The sequence below is a fragment of the Asterias amurensis genome, chromosome 11 (genome assembly GCF_032118995.1).
Source record: "Asterias amurensis chromosome 11, ASM3211899v1".
Taxonomy (NCBI): Eukaryota; Metazoa; Echinodermata; class Asteroidea; order Forcipulatida; family Asteriidae; genus Asterias; species Asterias amurensis.
The window spans coordinates 6,099,828-6,115,378 of record NC_092658.1 but is presented as its reverse complement, the minus strand read 5'-3'; the positions used below and the strand labels follow the sequence as shown (position 1 = coordinate 6,115,378).

Here is a 15,551-nt window from a genome sequence, read left to right as displayed (position 1 = left end):
TCGGTTCTTAAATAGTTTTTACACACAGAATACGGTGATTTGAAAGGATTTTACAAACATTTTTTGGTACAGAAGTTATCTGTAGGTAATGGACGCATACATTTCCATTCCTAAAGGTATGTTGTGATTATTTTCAACCACTTTTGTAGCTTTGTTTTCCTGTTAGACGATAGTACAATTGAAAAAACTTTTGTGCACAACTGTCCACGTAAACAAACCTTCATTTCATACGCAAACAATGTTTTCAATTTTATTTTGATTCCTACTATGTTTCCAACCTGAAAGCTTGAATTTGGTGAGTCAAACAAAACAACTGTGAAAATCATTGAAAAGATAATTTCATCCTCTACAAAATAAACTCAACTTGTAACACAAAAAAATAATCACACCGACAGTTTTTCGATGATTTCTGGATAAGGCCGGAAATTGATTGAATTTTCCTAGCACAGTGAGGAGCGTTTGGCGCTATGTTTATATTGTGTGTGTGCTAAAGGGTTAATAGCCTTGCAAGCCCTTATACTCAATAAAACAAAAGAAAAATTCCTAGAGCCAAGTATGATACCTGCAATTATTCAATGACTGCGATTCGTTTGCGACACCGTGGCTGCTTGATATACACCTTAAAAATAAATAAAAAAAATTAAAAAATAAAAAATAAAATAAAAAAAGGATATTCACCTTGGCATTTTGAGAAAAATACACTTTTTCAATGTTTGTTATTTGTACTGTATTGTAGATCTCCATTTCCGTGGGACACTTCCAGCGGCGGGGCTAAGCTTGGCAAGCCACCAGCTTCAAGTACACCGCAGCCTACAGGTAGAGTGGAACCTGAAATGTATCTTTATTTAATACAAATAATAACAATATCAAAGTCTTATATAGCGCACGTACCTACCAACTAGGTACTCAAGGCGCTATACATTTTATACATCAAGATTATACATCATTTTATACATCAAGGTTATTGAAGTTATGAATTCTGAGACCCAATTATTGTAGCACCTTATAAGGGGTTTCAAGGTGCTACGGCGCATACAGCAGCCACTGCCAGGAACACCGGGGCGAACCCCTTCTCTTGTTGAAAAAGTGCACTGGGTTCTTTTACATGCGTTACACAACACATGGGACCAACGGCTGTACGTCCCATCCGAAAGGATAAAGCAATGGTTAAGTGTTTTGCTCAAGGACACAAGTGTCATGAATGGGACTCTTACCCGCACTCTGATGATCAGAAACACCAGAGTTTGAATTTGGTGCTCTTAACCGCTCAGACATGACACTTCCAAAATTTGGAACAGTCTGTGTCAAAAAAAGCCTATCCAAGTTGATAATTGTTTAACTGCACCTGATTATTATGCTGTACTGAGGTCTACTCAAGAGCCCCTTTCACACTGTATTTATCATCCTTGTGGAATACAATTGCGTTGTTGTAACCAATTGTCTTTTTCCGTTTGTCTTTTTCAAAGATGATTTTGACATGGACAGTGAAGAAGAAGAAGAAGATCCCTTGAAGACAAGTCAGATGAGTCAGCAAATACTGCAGCTGCAGCAGATGAAACAGCAGCAGCAACAACAACAACAACAACAACAGCAGCAGCAACAACAACAACACCAACAACAACAACAGCAGCAGCAGCAACAACAACAACACCAACAACAACAACAGCAACAACTGCAGCAGATGGAGAGACAACATCAGCAGCAGAAACAACAGCAACAGCAGCAGCTGACAAAACAACCTGCAGCATCTGCTTTTGATGATGCACGACAACCAGCCACACAGTCAAGACCTCCTCAAAGTGGTAAATACATTTCTTAAGGCATCTCAGCCCGGGCTACGTCTATGGATACGGAACTTTACTGGTCGTAAGTGCTAAGATTCATCCTAAGTTAGGAAGAGTTTGGTGAAATCAACAATCGGACAACCTTGGTAATTGTCAAAGACCAGTATTCTCACTTGGTGTATCTCAATATGCATAAAATATCAAATTTGTAAAAATTTTAACTCAAATGGTCATTGCAGAAGCAAGAGATTAATGGGAACAAAAACACCCTTGAGTGAGAATTTACCTCTTCTTCAAAAACTATGTTACTTCAGAGGGAGCCATTTCTTATAATGTTTTATTCTATCAACAGCTCTCCATTGCTTGTTACCAAGTAAGTTTATATGCTAACAATTATTTTGAGTAATTACAAATAGTGCCCGGTGCCTTTAAAGGCAGTGGACACTATTGGTAATTGTCAAAGACTAGCCTTCACAGTTGGTGTATCTCAACATATGCATAAAATAACAAACCTGTGATAATTTTAGCTCAATCGGTCATGCGTGAATGAAAGAAAAAACACCCTTGTCACACGAAGTTGTGTGCGTTTAGATGGTTGATTTTGAGACCTCAAGTTCTAAATCTGAGGTCTTGAAATAAAATTTGTGGAAAATTAATTCTTTCTTGAAAACTATGGCACTTCAGAGGGAGCCTTTTCTCACGATATTTTATACCATCAACCTCGTCCCATTACTCGTCACCAAGAAAGGTTTTATGCTAATAATTATTTTGAGTAATTACCAATAGTGTCCAGTGCCATTGATACACATAGTGCAACCACAAACCTCACGTGATTGCACTCAATCGATCAACTGCAGAGACAGCAAGGGTCCGTCTCCTGTGTCCATGTCCTACAGCCTCGCGCCACATGCAATTTCTCTTGGCCGGCAAAGTTTCATATCCTAACATGAATATTGTTTTTGTGGGGATAAAATAGTACTTTGCTAGGTTTTTGTAGCATCGAACCTTACACTAGCAATGTGCACATCCCGCTGCAGGTACAAGGAAAGAGCCGCAGTGGCGACAAGAACTACGACAGAAACAGCAGCTGCAGGATAACAGCAGGGCTGGTTCGGCTGCCTCTACCTATGACAGCAAGCTGCTTTACAGGTAGGTCAAATACAGTAGAGAGGTTTAGCTGCACGTTACACGAGCAAATGTGTGAATGTCAGAAAAATTTTTGTTAAAGGAATCGGTGCTTGTGGAAGCAGGGAATTCTGCGCTTGCGTCAGGCGTATTTCATGGGTAAGCAGTGAATTTTGGCTTGTGCGCATGTATACTTTACATTAATAATTATAGCAAAATAGGCATCTAGGCATTTTGGGCATTCTTGGCTTACACACAGCTAGCCCAGGCAGAAATTCAGAGCTTGCAATGCATGTGGAGACTGTCGATGGTGAGTTCATAATTTTTTGATAAGCAGAGCCATGAAATTGGGGCCAGATGATTTTCAAATGATTTGAATTTATTAAAAACTCAAATGCAGAACTCGGTGGTAAGCAGAGCCATGAAAGTTGGGCCCAGATATTTTTTCAAATGATTTGATGTTGTTAAAAACTTGATCAGATGCCAGTCCAGAGTGTTTCAGCTACTGCAGCGAGTTCTCTCCCTGGTTATGAGGCAACGTCAGATAAACAAGCCAGTCTTCAGCAGCAGGACTTGAGTCTGTCTGCTGACGAGGCTTGGCAGAATCAACTGCAGAGGAGTCAACGAGAGATGGACGACGCCTTGAGGAAACAACAGGTGAGGCTTGAGTAGAGTGTCATGGCCGAGTGGTTAAGAGTATCGAATTCAAGTTCTGATGCTAAGTCACCGGAGTGTGGGTTCGAATCCCGGTCGTGACACTTGTGTCCTTGACCAAGTTACTTTACTATTATTGCTTCTCTCCACCCAGGGGTTATAAATGGGTACCTGCGAAAGTAGAGGTTGATATTGTGAATGAAAAAGCCTTCGGAGCGCCACGGCAGCTCTGGGCTGTATACTCCCTATTAGGGAGCTAAGAAAGAGTAAAGGGATGTTATTGGCCCAGGACCAGGGGACTAATGTAAAGCGCATTCATCTAGTTTATTGTGAAATGCGCTATATAAGAATTTGTTATTATTATTATTATCATCAGAGTAATCCCGACATGGTGATCCAAAAAAGAAGTTGACCGAGATTTATGATTTAAAAACAAAACAACAACTGAAACTCAAAAACCCCAGTGAAGCACATATTAATCAAGCATTCTTATCTGGAAAAAAAGAATGAAACAAATTGATCATTTCTAAGAGAAGTTTTGCCTGTTTTACTGCAAGCACTCATGCTTGTAGCTGTCCATGGCATGTTAATGCTTTTCAAGAGGGCAGGGTGTTAATTTTAGTACACAGCTAAAATGCTTACCATTGTTTTGTCAAGTATTCTGTGGACAGCTTGCAAAATTAGCACCTTTGTTAAAAAAGACATAACTCCTCTTTGGAATTATCGATGCAATTTGGCCGTGTTGTTTCATGAACTTAACCCTTTTTTCAGAGCCACCATAACTCACAATGTTTTAATTGTCCCTCCTATAAAGGGCTAGTCCAGAATTTGACATCACCACTTTAGAATTACTTTGAAAATCTGGTTCGTTCGAAGTGTCAAGAAAGCATGAAAAATCTTGTTAAAACCCTGGGTTTTTCTTATGTCTCAAGAAGTCATGATAATGTTGTTGAAACCCTGGTTTTTTCGTAAACCCTAGGCTCAGTGGGCAAACCAGCAGCAGTTGCAACAGCAGCAGTTACAACAGCGACAGCAACAGGCAATGCAGCAGCAACTGCAGATGCAAGAAGCACTACTCAAGGCCCAGACTGCATCCCCTATGACCACGTTATCGATGCCTGGAAGTACCTCACTCATACCAGGACTACAGAGTTACGGGCTGGACGGCAAGGTTAGCCCAATGGTTATATCTCTCTTGAAGCTTGAGTGTCATAAAGTGTCATGGCAAAGTGATTAAAACATCAAATACGAGTTCAGGGCCCAATTTCATAGAGCTGCTAAGCACAAAAATTTGCTTAGCATGAAATTTCTTCATTGATAAAAACAGGATTACCAACCAAATTTCCATTTGTTGCATATTGCTCTTGTAGCTTGAGTGTCATAAAGTGTCATGGCAAAGTGATTAAAACATCAAATACGAGTTCAGGGCCCAATTTCATAGAGCTGCTAAGCACAAAAATTTGCTTAGCATGAAATTTCTTCATTGATAGGACAGGATTACCAACCAAATTTCCATTTGTTGCATATTGCTTGTTACTGGTATTCAGATGTTGTTTGCTTATCCTAGAAATCACGTGGAATTTTGGTTGGTAATCCTGTTTTTATCGAGGCAGAAATTTCATGCATAGCAGCGCTATGAAATTGGGCCTTGGTGATTAGGTCATCGGAGTGTGGGTTTGAAAGATGCTTTACTATAATTCCTTCTCTTCACCCAGGGATATAAATGGGTACCTGCAAGGGTAGAATATGATATTATTGGTATATAAAGCCTTTGGAGCACTAAAGTTGCCCAGGCTGTATTCTCCCCAAGGAGCTGAGATAGATAGCAGGAATGTTATTGGCCCAATGACCAGGGCACTAGTGTAAAGCGCATTGAAACATTATTGTAAAATACACTATATAAGAATTAGTTAGTATAGTTTATATGGTCATGCTTGCCACAACATACTTTCTCTTGGGCCTAGCACCTCAGCCTTGAAAAAAATCTCAATACACCCCTTGCATTGGTCGCCATCTTTGAGGTCAAACAATGGAATCACGCGCACGCATTTGCGCAATGCACAAGTTTCAGCCAATGGTAGGTCTTTTTACCTCAGTGAAGGTGCTGTTTTGGGCTTTTTACGCCACATGCTAGGGGTCTATAAAAACTCCACTTTTAATAAAGTGAAAATTGTAACTCTTGTTTCTGTAGGTGCACCAGTTGGAGTTGGACAAACGCCGAATGGAGTCAGAGTTACAGACCCAGCAACAAGTTCAACAACAACAGACAACGGCCATGCAGAATGCTCACAAGTATGTTTAATCAAACACTCCTTGTGCTATTGGATTCTAGATACTGGCCACAGCTGAATTAGTGGCTATGGCTACTGCTAAGGGTGTTTCTAATGTATGCTTCAATGAACACTCATGTTGTGATCAAGCCATAGCCGCAGTTTTGGAAACAGCCTACATTCAGAGAAAACTCCATTGAAGAATATCCAGGTTTGGCCACAAACACTTCGAAAATTTACCTCCTTTTTGCTGAGTTAGCGTCTTTACATCAAATTACTTGGGTCATTAAACGAGCAGTTAATCTGCCTGGGGCAGTCAGCAGCCCTACTTGTGCATTAAAAGTCCATTCATAAATACCTCAGACAGTTTTGCTATTCCTATTGGTGGAGAGCGCGTCACGTTGGTGTGTACAAACCTTTGTTAATGACCAGTAAAAAGTGTTGAAACATGGGCATAACACGCGAGCTGGCACCTGTGCTTATAAGACAGTTTCTTCATTCTTATTGGTCTAGAGCAATTCAGCCGGGACAGTTGTGCCACATCACGCGATACGCGCAACTCGCACATTCCCTTATAAGGAGTTGTTTTTTCGAGGGCGGCGGAGGGCTTTACCACTTCATAGCTGGAGGGGTGTTGTGTTGAAAGAAATCATTTAACAATTATAATTTTTGCATTTATTTTACTTTTTGACCAAAAAATGATGATGTTTTTGACCAAAAAGGTATTTATGAATGGGAATCAAAGTGTGTTGAATCGGTTTTCAACTAGTGGTTTAAACCTGCCGAGGCCTGGTTCTTGATAATTTACCTCGACTTCGTCTCGGCCAGGCCTCGTTGGGATTAAACCACTAGTTGAAAACCAATTCACCACACATTGATTCCCTTATTAGAAAGTCCAGTGCTTGGAAAAGGAACTACACAGAGATAACACGTGTGAGTTGCCAGAGGAAAGGATGTATGACCACTTACTTTACAAAATGAAAAGAAGCGAACCGTTCCAAAAAAGGTATGATTTGCTTTAACATTATATTTGTCTTAACCTTTTTTTTCTTATTTATTTCTCCCTGTCCTCTTTCTCTCTCTCTCCCTGCAGGGATTACATTCAACTCTTGGAAGAGTCAGCAAGCCGTCGTGAGACAAGACTCCGTCAGGACCACCAGGAAGCACTGCAGCAGTACGAACAGCGACTGAAACAGCTGCAGGAGGACTACAGCACACAGCAGGATCAACAGCAGCAGCGGGGACGACAGATGGCTACGGAGCACAACATCCAACTGCAGCAGCTACAGCAGAATCACAGGTATGCAATCCACACAAACTATCATTCTTTCCGTGTGTTCCTGTCATGGGGCATGGTTGGCTTGTGCATAAAGCACTCGCCTCTCACCAAGGTGACCCCATCGATACCCGGCCAGGGACACATGGGAGTTTAGTTGTGCGTTGGTTCTCTGCCTGCCACGAGGGTTATTCAGACCATCTGGTTTTCCTCCCTCGGGAAAATTCAAACACTTTCGATCTCTGGCTGTGCTCCGTGGTCATAATAGACCGATCCATTAAGCTCCGCCCCATTGCGTAATGACCAATCACAACCCATTTCGCCACCAAAAGTCCGACAAAATAAGGTCCGACATGCGTGTATGTATGCTTGGCGCACGCGGCAGAGTTGTGCAGAAAGGTATTGGAGAGGCTCACGTGTTCTTGCTCACACGTCAACGTGGGCGGAGCCTAATGGATCGGTGTATTGGGTTAATATGGCTGGCTGCCAAAGGAGCTCTTGCATGCCTGCTTCTCGAGCACGTTGTAGCCGCGTCCTTCACAATTCAGCACTTCCCTGTGAGTAAGGATGCTTAGCCTCCCAAATTATTATTATTAATATAATAATAGTGCCTTCTTATTTAGTGCGCAGTTCTGTCACTTAGTGTCGCTCAAGGTGCTTTAATATACAGTATTTCCTGCGTGGTATGTGGGACTATGTTTGAAATATAAGAACAACTCATTTTCCATAGCACCATGTAATGGCTTACAAAGTGCTGTGGCACAATATGCTGCCAATCCAGCCACGAACACCAGGGCAAACCCCTACTCTTTTCGTTAAACAACACAAGGAACCAACGGCTTTTTGTCTCGTCCGAAGGACAAAGTATCCTGGTTAAGTGTCTTGCTTAAGGACACAAGTGTCATGACTGGGACTCGAACCCACACTCTGCTGATCAGAAACACCAGAGTTTGAGATCGGTGCTCTTAAAGGAACACGTTGCCTTGGATCGGACGAGTTGGTCTATAACAAGCGTTAGTATTACCAAAGGTGTCCAGTGCCTTATATCAAAGAAAGCTTTTAGCGATTCATTTATGAAACTTACTGGAGATTAAAATAAGTTGTTTTGTCTCAACAGGCTTGCCATGGAGGCTGTGCAACAGCAGCACGAGCAGCAGCTACAGCAGGTTAAGTTAACCATGCAACGAGAGATGGACGCCATCAACAACGCTCCGACACATAGCAAGTTAGTTCATCCCTCTATCTAGCGTGTTGGACAGACCAAGTAGCTACAACACAAAACATGCTACAAGCTTTTTCCTTGATTGAGGGGGGCGGGGGGGGGGGGGTGTAATTCAGTGTGTGTACTAATTTGAGAGTCATAATTGTCCCTAAAACGGGGTCATTGCCACTACATAGGGCTTCATACACCGTCTCACCTCCCTGTTTAATTCAATCACCCCAACCAACCCTTCCATCGGCGTTTTGGGTCCTGCATGTTTTGGGTCCTGCATGTTTTGGGTCCTGCATGTTTTCTGTCTGTTCTTTTTAGGGGTTTTACCTCTCTTGCCATGTGTGTTGTGTTTACTTCCTTAATTTATTGTTTCATTGTACTGTTTTTATAATATTTAATATTTGTATTCGCCCTGTAATTGGTGCTGGTGCTGTTGAATAAATAAATAATAAAATTAATAGATATGTAATTTGCATCAGGGATAAAAATACTCATTTTGTTTTTTACCCATATACACCGATGTTTATTAGCACTGTATACTTGGTACTTTCATGAGTTTTGTGAAAACAACCACAAGCATCTAGAGCAGTGTCATACCAACAATAATAATAAGACTTGTAATGCGCACATATCCACCCTGCTGGGTGTTCAAGGCGCAGTCACACCATAAACAGGTGAAAGAAAACAGACACAACGAAATCAGTCCTTGAAAGTAAGTTTTGAGAAGAGATTCAAATTTTGTGGTACAAAGACAAGATCTAAGATTAAGTGACGGATATGCACGCTATTTAAGAATAAATAATAATAAATGAACATTTATAAAGCGCCTTATGCAAAGCCTCAAAGCGCTTTACACAACCATATAAATCAGCCACATAATAAAATACAAAGAGAAAACACTCACAAAATCTGACAATAAGCAGTAAGCAAACAAAAATACCAATAACAAAGAAGCCACTATTGTTTTTCTTATTATTTAGTTTTTTCTTTTCACCCAGGTCCCTCCAGGCTGTAGTCGACCAGGTCCACTATGCAAGCAAGGAGCTTGGCAGCCTACAGAGTCACGTACATGGCAGGCAGCAGAGTCAATTAGAGCAGAGGTCTGTAGAACTCGGAGAGAAGGACCAACAACTCCAAGGTAAAAAGTTATCAATAGAAGTATATAAATTGGGGTTGAACAAAGACAAATTTACTGAAGTTGGATTTGAACCAAGGACCTCTAGATTAACAGCAATAGTACAAATCTTTCATTCACTGACCGGTCGCTAGCATCCGGTTTAAATCCCTTATAAAGAATAATTGTAAAACAAAAAAATAAAACTCCCAAGACCACCAAGTTTTCAGAATAGGATAGAGGACTCTTGAGGGTGCTATTGTGACCTGTCTTTTGGGGTCTCCATTTGCAAAAACAAACAAAAATCAACCAGTAATGTACATGTATCTATAGATGGATTGCACTAAGCGTCATCAACTGCAATAATTGATGAAATGTGCACGCGCGCAAGACTACCTTTGGCTAAGAGCTGTGCGTAGAGCGAACACATATGCACTTCTGCATTGTTTATACATCAAATATGGCGGTTGATGACGCTTCGTGCAATCTGTCTATATGATCAATTTGTCACTGAAATATACGGTACATGAAATAATAATTGAAAGAACTTAGATCTGAGAAATGAGTTAACTGAAAAAGTTTGTTGTCTTTCCTAGCCTTGGAAAAGCGGTTGTCTGACAAGCAGGACGAGATGAGTGAGGAAAGAGCCAGGCTAGAAGCTCTAGTCAGCCGTCTTGAAGCTCATATCCGCCAGCAGAACACACAGATTGATGAGGTAAAAAGATACTAGAGTGACCTTTGAGCTGGTGCAGCCATCTTGGCTTCTCAGCTCAATGGAAACCCAGCCTCTCTACCATGGGCAGCGCGCAGTATCAATATCTCTCGCTACTAACCTTTTGAAGGGAAGTGCTGAAACAAACACTGGCTCACCAAAAGTGACTGCTCTGGGTGCTTCTATGGCACTTGCAAGCATTTTGACGCAATGCAATTCAAATGAATCATGTTTTTACACAGTCACCCTAAACTGCATTTAGTTAGACTTATCACAAGATTATAGAGGAATGATGTCTCTTTCCATATCGCACACTAATACAAACGTTTTTTAAAGCAATCGCACAACATCGGTAAACAGTATTGTCCGAAGGCCCACACTTTGTGTATCACAACTTATATATAAAATAACAAATCTGTGAAAATTTAGGCTCAATCGGTCATCGGAGTCGGGGGTAAAATAACGGGAAAATCCATCCTTGTTTCCGCACGTTTCGCCGTGTCATGACATGTGTTTAAAATAAATCCGTAATTCTCGACAATGAGAAATGATAATTGTTTTAATGTTTTTATCAAAAAGTAAAGCATTTCATGGAATAATATTTCAAGGGAAGTCTTTCACGATTACCTTCTGTAAACCCTGTAAGTTATTTGTAAATCTGTTTTAATTTTTGTTCTGTTCAGAAAGTGTCCAATGGCTTTAATCAAAATGGATCAACCAGAAGACAAAAGTACTTTTTACATATAGGCTTATCACTGCTTGCATCGGTAATTTGATCTTTTTAGGAGACAGACGCCTTTAACCTACCTATGTAAATCCAATCTATTTGGATGTTTCAAAATCACACTTCCATGGGTTATGATCGAGCAAAGCATTCAGGGAAAAAAAAAGGCATGGCGAAATCATACACCACTGGGAACAAGGTTGATGGAAACCCAAACTGAGGCTTGATAGAAAAATAGTCCAGTGTCAACACACCCTGACTGTTTTTAGAACCAAGACTTCTTTGAAGCGTTGTATGATTGTTGACTCATTGACCCTTCGTTCTAGGAGAGATTTCGTCTTCGTCAGGAGCAGAGTAAGTTGATGAGCCTTCAGAGAGCTACTGAGGAGGAGAGAAAGTTAGCGGCAGAGCAGCTGGCTGCCCAACAGGCCTCTCTCCAGAAGGCAAAGGTAGGCAGAAATGTGATTTCTTTATGTTTAACCAGAAATCCTTTTTTTTCAACCCCCCCCCCCCCCCAAAAAAAAAAAAATAGAATTTAAAAAAAGTAAAATAAAATAAAAAATGAATAATAACAAGTACTCATTATTTTTTATTTGTTGTCTTAATTATATATAATTACTTACTTGGATCGGATTTATAAGACAAATAAGATAAAACCATATGGACCACCCAAGCTTGCAGAGAAGGGCTTTCAAAACCAAGAATAAATATATGTAAGCAGGCTTCCTACCTCGCAAGCTTTCCCGCTTTGCGCTCAATTATAGTTCAGTGGGGTTTTTTTTAAACGGCCTATCACATCCCTGCTTTAAGGTTTTCCTCGTTTTTTTCTTAGGATGCCATTTTGGCAGAGCAGAAGACGCTGATGGGTCAGTGTCTTGAAGAGAGGAAAGCCCTCGCTGCAGAGCGAGCTCAGTTAGGTTCCTCCAGGAGACAACTAGAGACGTCTTTACAAGAACAGGCCAACAAAGCTATGCAGGTCAGTCTTATTAATATAATAAAAATACTTGGTTTTTATATAGCGCTGTAATATACACTGGTCTCAAAGGGCATTATTACTCTGATCACTGGGCCATTTAATTCCTTAAACCATCTTAGCTCCCTGGGGAGTATACAGCCTGTGCCGCCAAATATGTAGCGCACTAAGCTAACCAACCACAAGAACCATCTCTGCCCTCACAGGTACCCATTTACTCTTGGGTGGGGAGAAGCAATTATAGTAAATTGTCTTGCTCAGGGACACAAGTTTCACGACCGTGATTCAAACCCCCACTCTGCTGAACAGAAACACCAGAGCTTAAGTTTTGGTGCCTTTATCCACTCGGCCACGACACCCCATTCATTCAGTCCCTGCTAGCTTCCATTCTTGCCGATTCTTTGCTTGCGATAAGCAGAGCCAAGAAATCGGGCCCAAGGGCCGATTTCACAAAGAGCTAAGATTTATTATGATTGCTTTGTCAAGTAAAGTGTGATGTCGCAATACACATCACTAAGGCACTACTGACAACTTATTTTACGGTGGATTTTATTGGTTTTTGTAAAATCGAGCCCTGGAGTCGATTTCACTAAACGCTAGAATATATTCATTCCTATCTCGAGTTAGGCAGGTAACCCGTCCTAACTTGGGATGGGTTCAATGTGTCCTAACGTCTTTGGATACGGAACTTATACTTGCCTAAGTCCTAAGATTGATCCTAAGTTAGGAGGAGTTTAGTGAAATCGACGGCTGGTCTTCCACTATCTCTAAATCGTTTCCCTGAACTGCCATTTTGACGTTTCATGAATCTCGCTTAGGTTGGGGCAGAACAAGATGGCAGGCTGGAATCTCTGGCCTCAGAGCGAAGTCAGCTGACAGCTCAAGCTGCCTCATTGCAACAGCAGCAGCAAGCCGCACAACAGGAGAAACTGCAGTTGTCGCAGCGGAGACAGGAGCTAGACAGCGAGCAACGACGGCTTCATCAACTGGCTGAAACCCTCCGGCAGCGGTCAGCACAGATACAAAAAACTGTCACGGTGAGACTTGGGCATCAGTTTCATGAAGAGGATTAAGCAGAAAATACTGCTAAGCAAATTTCTTTGCTAAGCGAAGAATACGTGGGCACCAGTTGCATAAATACAAACTTTAATGAATTTGGGCTGGTAACCCATTTCTGTTAAGCAAGACTCTTCTGTGCTAAGGAAGTTTGGGGCTTAGAGGCTTTATGAAATTGGGCCCTGCCTGAGTCTGATTTCATACAACTGACAACAAATAAACTAAGCACATTATCCTCACCAGAACCAGTTATAATAAAAAGGGTAGAAGAATAAAAATACAACAAAGTACATCGATTATAATGTATACACCACAATATTAAATTACTGATGTAATAAATTTAAAAGTTGTGACCTCTAGTCTCAGCGTAAGATCTCGTCCACAGTACAATTTTTCATCTTTGACATTTTTTGGATTATGATATCAGGAAGGTGTGGAGGCTAGGGAGGAGGGTCAATCAGCCTTGCAGGCAGCCAGGACGATCGAAGCAGAGCACGCCACCAGAGAAATGAACATTCAGAGTCAACTTCAGACTCTACGCACCACTCAGAGACAAATCGCAAAGGTAAGTGGGAGTGTTGTGAGTTACTATGCAGTAACATAGGTTTCAAGAAAGAAGTAATTTTCCACGAATTTGATTTCAAGACCTAAAGTTCACAATTTGAGGTCTCGAAATCGAGCATCTTACTGTCTGAAAGCACAAAACTTCGTGTGACAAGGGTGTTTTTTCTTTCATTATAATCTCGCAACTTCGACGACCGATTGAGCTCAAATTTTCACAGGTTTGTTATTTTATGCATATTTTGAGATACACCAAGTGAGAAGACTGATCTTTGACAATTACAAATAGTGTCCAGTGCTTTAATCAAGGCACTTTTAAAACCATTGCTTTGTCCTTCAGGTGGGATGTAAAGCCATTGGTCTCGTGCATTGTGTAATGCTTGACTGTTGAATGTTGACTGTTTCTTTAAATTCTTTTGTTTCAATCTGTTATTTTTTTATGATGACTCTGTTTCTTTGAATGCTTTTGTTTCAATCTGTCATTTTGTTTGATGACTGCCATTGTTTATGATGACTCCATTTCTTTGAATGCTTTTGTTTCAATATGTTATTTTTCTTCTTGTTCTTGACCAGCGCCTTTGAATGTTATACAGACAAAGTGTGCTTTCAAAATGGTGTGTTATAATTATCATTAATAAATACCTTGGACGGTTCCAAGTCTCTGATTGGTCAAAACACGATCACGTGTGGGAGTGTTAACGGTGGTATAAAGACCAACTTTGGAAAATAACGAATAAGTGGCCACTAAATCAGCATACATTGTGTAAACCTTGCGCGTTGCACTGTATCGCACGCTTATTTATATCCCTGTTAGTTTCATTGCAACTTCGCGCACTTATGCGTACGCGCGCTAAAAAATGTATCAATTTTGAGTGCGCGCGTGTAACATGTGCGCGCATATAAACTGACGCCGAGCTCATGCGCGCTTTTTAATGCACAAGGAACAGCTATCGTCCAATCATTTGCCTCATTTGACCCCAGTGAAGGCGCTGAACAGATCATTATTTAAAAGAGTCACTGGTCTCAAAGATCAGTAATGTGCTTAACGCACGAAAGAGATGGGAACCAACAAAAGCTCAAATATGGCCCCTGAACATGTCTGGAAGTACCGCCGAGAGAAAAGTCACAAAATTTGGACAATTTTAGCCGTTTAATTCGCTAAAAAAGGTACTTATTAATGGGAATATACATAGCAAAGCGAAACTAACCTCTTTTAAATGTTATATAAAAACCCACCCTTTTAAAGACGTTTTTTTAGTGTGTCTTTCTTCTATGGTCACCTTACCAGTTAGTTTAGAATTTGTGCTTAGATAGGGTTAGAGGCGTCTGTCTCCTGAAAAGGTCAAAACATTACCGATGCCAGCAGAGGTAGGCCTATGTAATTAGTAACTATTAGTTTTCTGTTGGCGGGACAGACGTACCCCATACTTTTGTTTGGGCACTGTCCTAGTGACCAGTCTTTTTTCTTTGTCTTTTTCTTCCACTCTGTGCTATTTAACATGTGTTCTGCACCTTTGATCATTTTGTATGTAAGGGACACAATATAAATTTTAAATATTATTATTATTATCAATCTGTTGTATTTTTACATTACATGTAGTTTGTTATGACTGTTTCTTGCAGGGCTTGTTTCAATCTGTTATATTTTATGTTCACATTAGTTTGTTATGTTGACTGTTTTCTGCAATGCTTTTGTTGTAATCTGTTTTAATCTAGGTTAACATTTTGTTATGATTGCTTGTAGGAGAGGTTGGACCTTGCTCAAGAACAAAGGAGTATGGAGAGACATCGTGGATCATTACGCTGTCAACTCTGTGGTGGACCAGCATCTCTACAACGATCAAACGGTTGGACATTCTCCTTTTTTCTTTCTTTTTTTTAAAAGAAGTTTAAAGGGACATTACAGAATTGTTTTTTGCCAACAAGACAGTTGCTGGCAGTGTAAGCACTTTATGTAATCCACCATATGTAAAACTGACAAACCTGTAGAAGTTTGAGATCGATCAGCCATCTGGTCACAAGACAATAGTGAAAAACCGATCACACATTTTGCATGACATTGATTTAAAACAAAATTGAATATTTTTTT

At 40.6% G+C, this 15,551-nt stretch overlaps 1 protein-coding gene across 1 annotated transcript in view; it reads left to right on the top strand.

Moving 5' to 3' along the window:
• Positions 1-15,551, top strand: part of LOC139943968 (uncharacterized) — a 36,355-nt gene that overhangs the window by 17,761 nt on the left and 3,043 nt on the right. Inside the window, 16 exon segments of the mRNA XM_071940885.1 lie at positions 737-816; positions 1,467-1,802; positions 2,822-2,911; positions 2,914-2,933; positions 3,390-3,566; positions 4,543-4,734; positions 5,755-5,855; positions 6,927-7,133; positions 8,227-8,334; positions 9,321-9,460; positions 10,033-10,151; positions 11,199-11,321; positions 11,705-11,848; positions 12,664-12,882; positions 13,329-13,466; positions 15,207-15,309. Of these exon segments, the coding sequence (XP_071796986.1) occupies positions 737-816; positions 1,467-1,802; positions 2,822-2,911; positions 2,914-2,933; positions 3,390-3,566; positions 4,543-4,734; positions 5,755-5,855; positions 6,927-7,133; positions 8,227-8,334; positions 9,321-9,460; positions 10,033-10,151; positions 11,199-11,321; positions 11,705-11,848; positions 12,664-12,882; positions 13,329-13,466; positions 15,207-15,309 (2,297 nt within the window).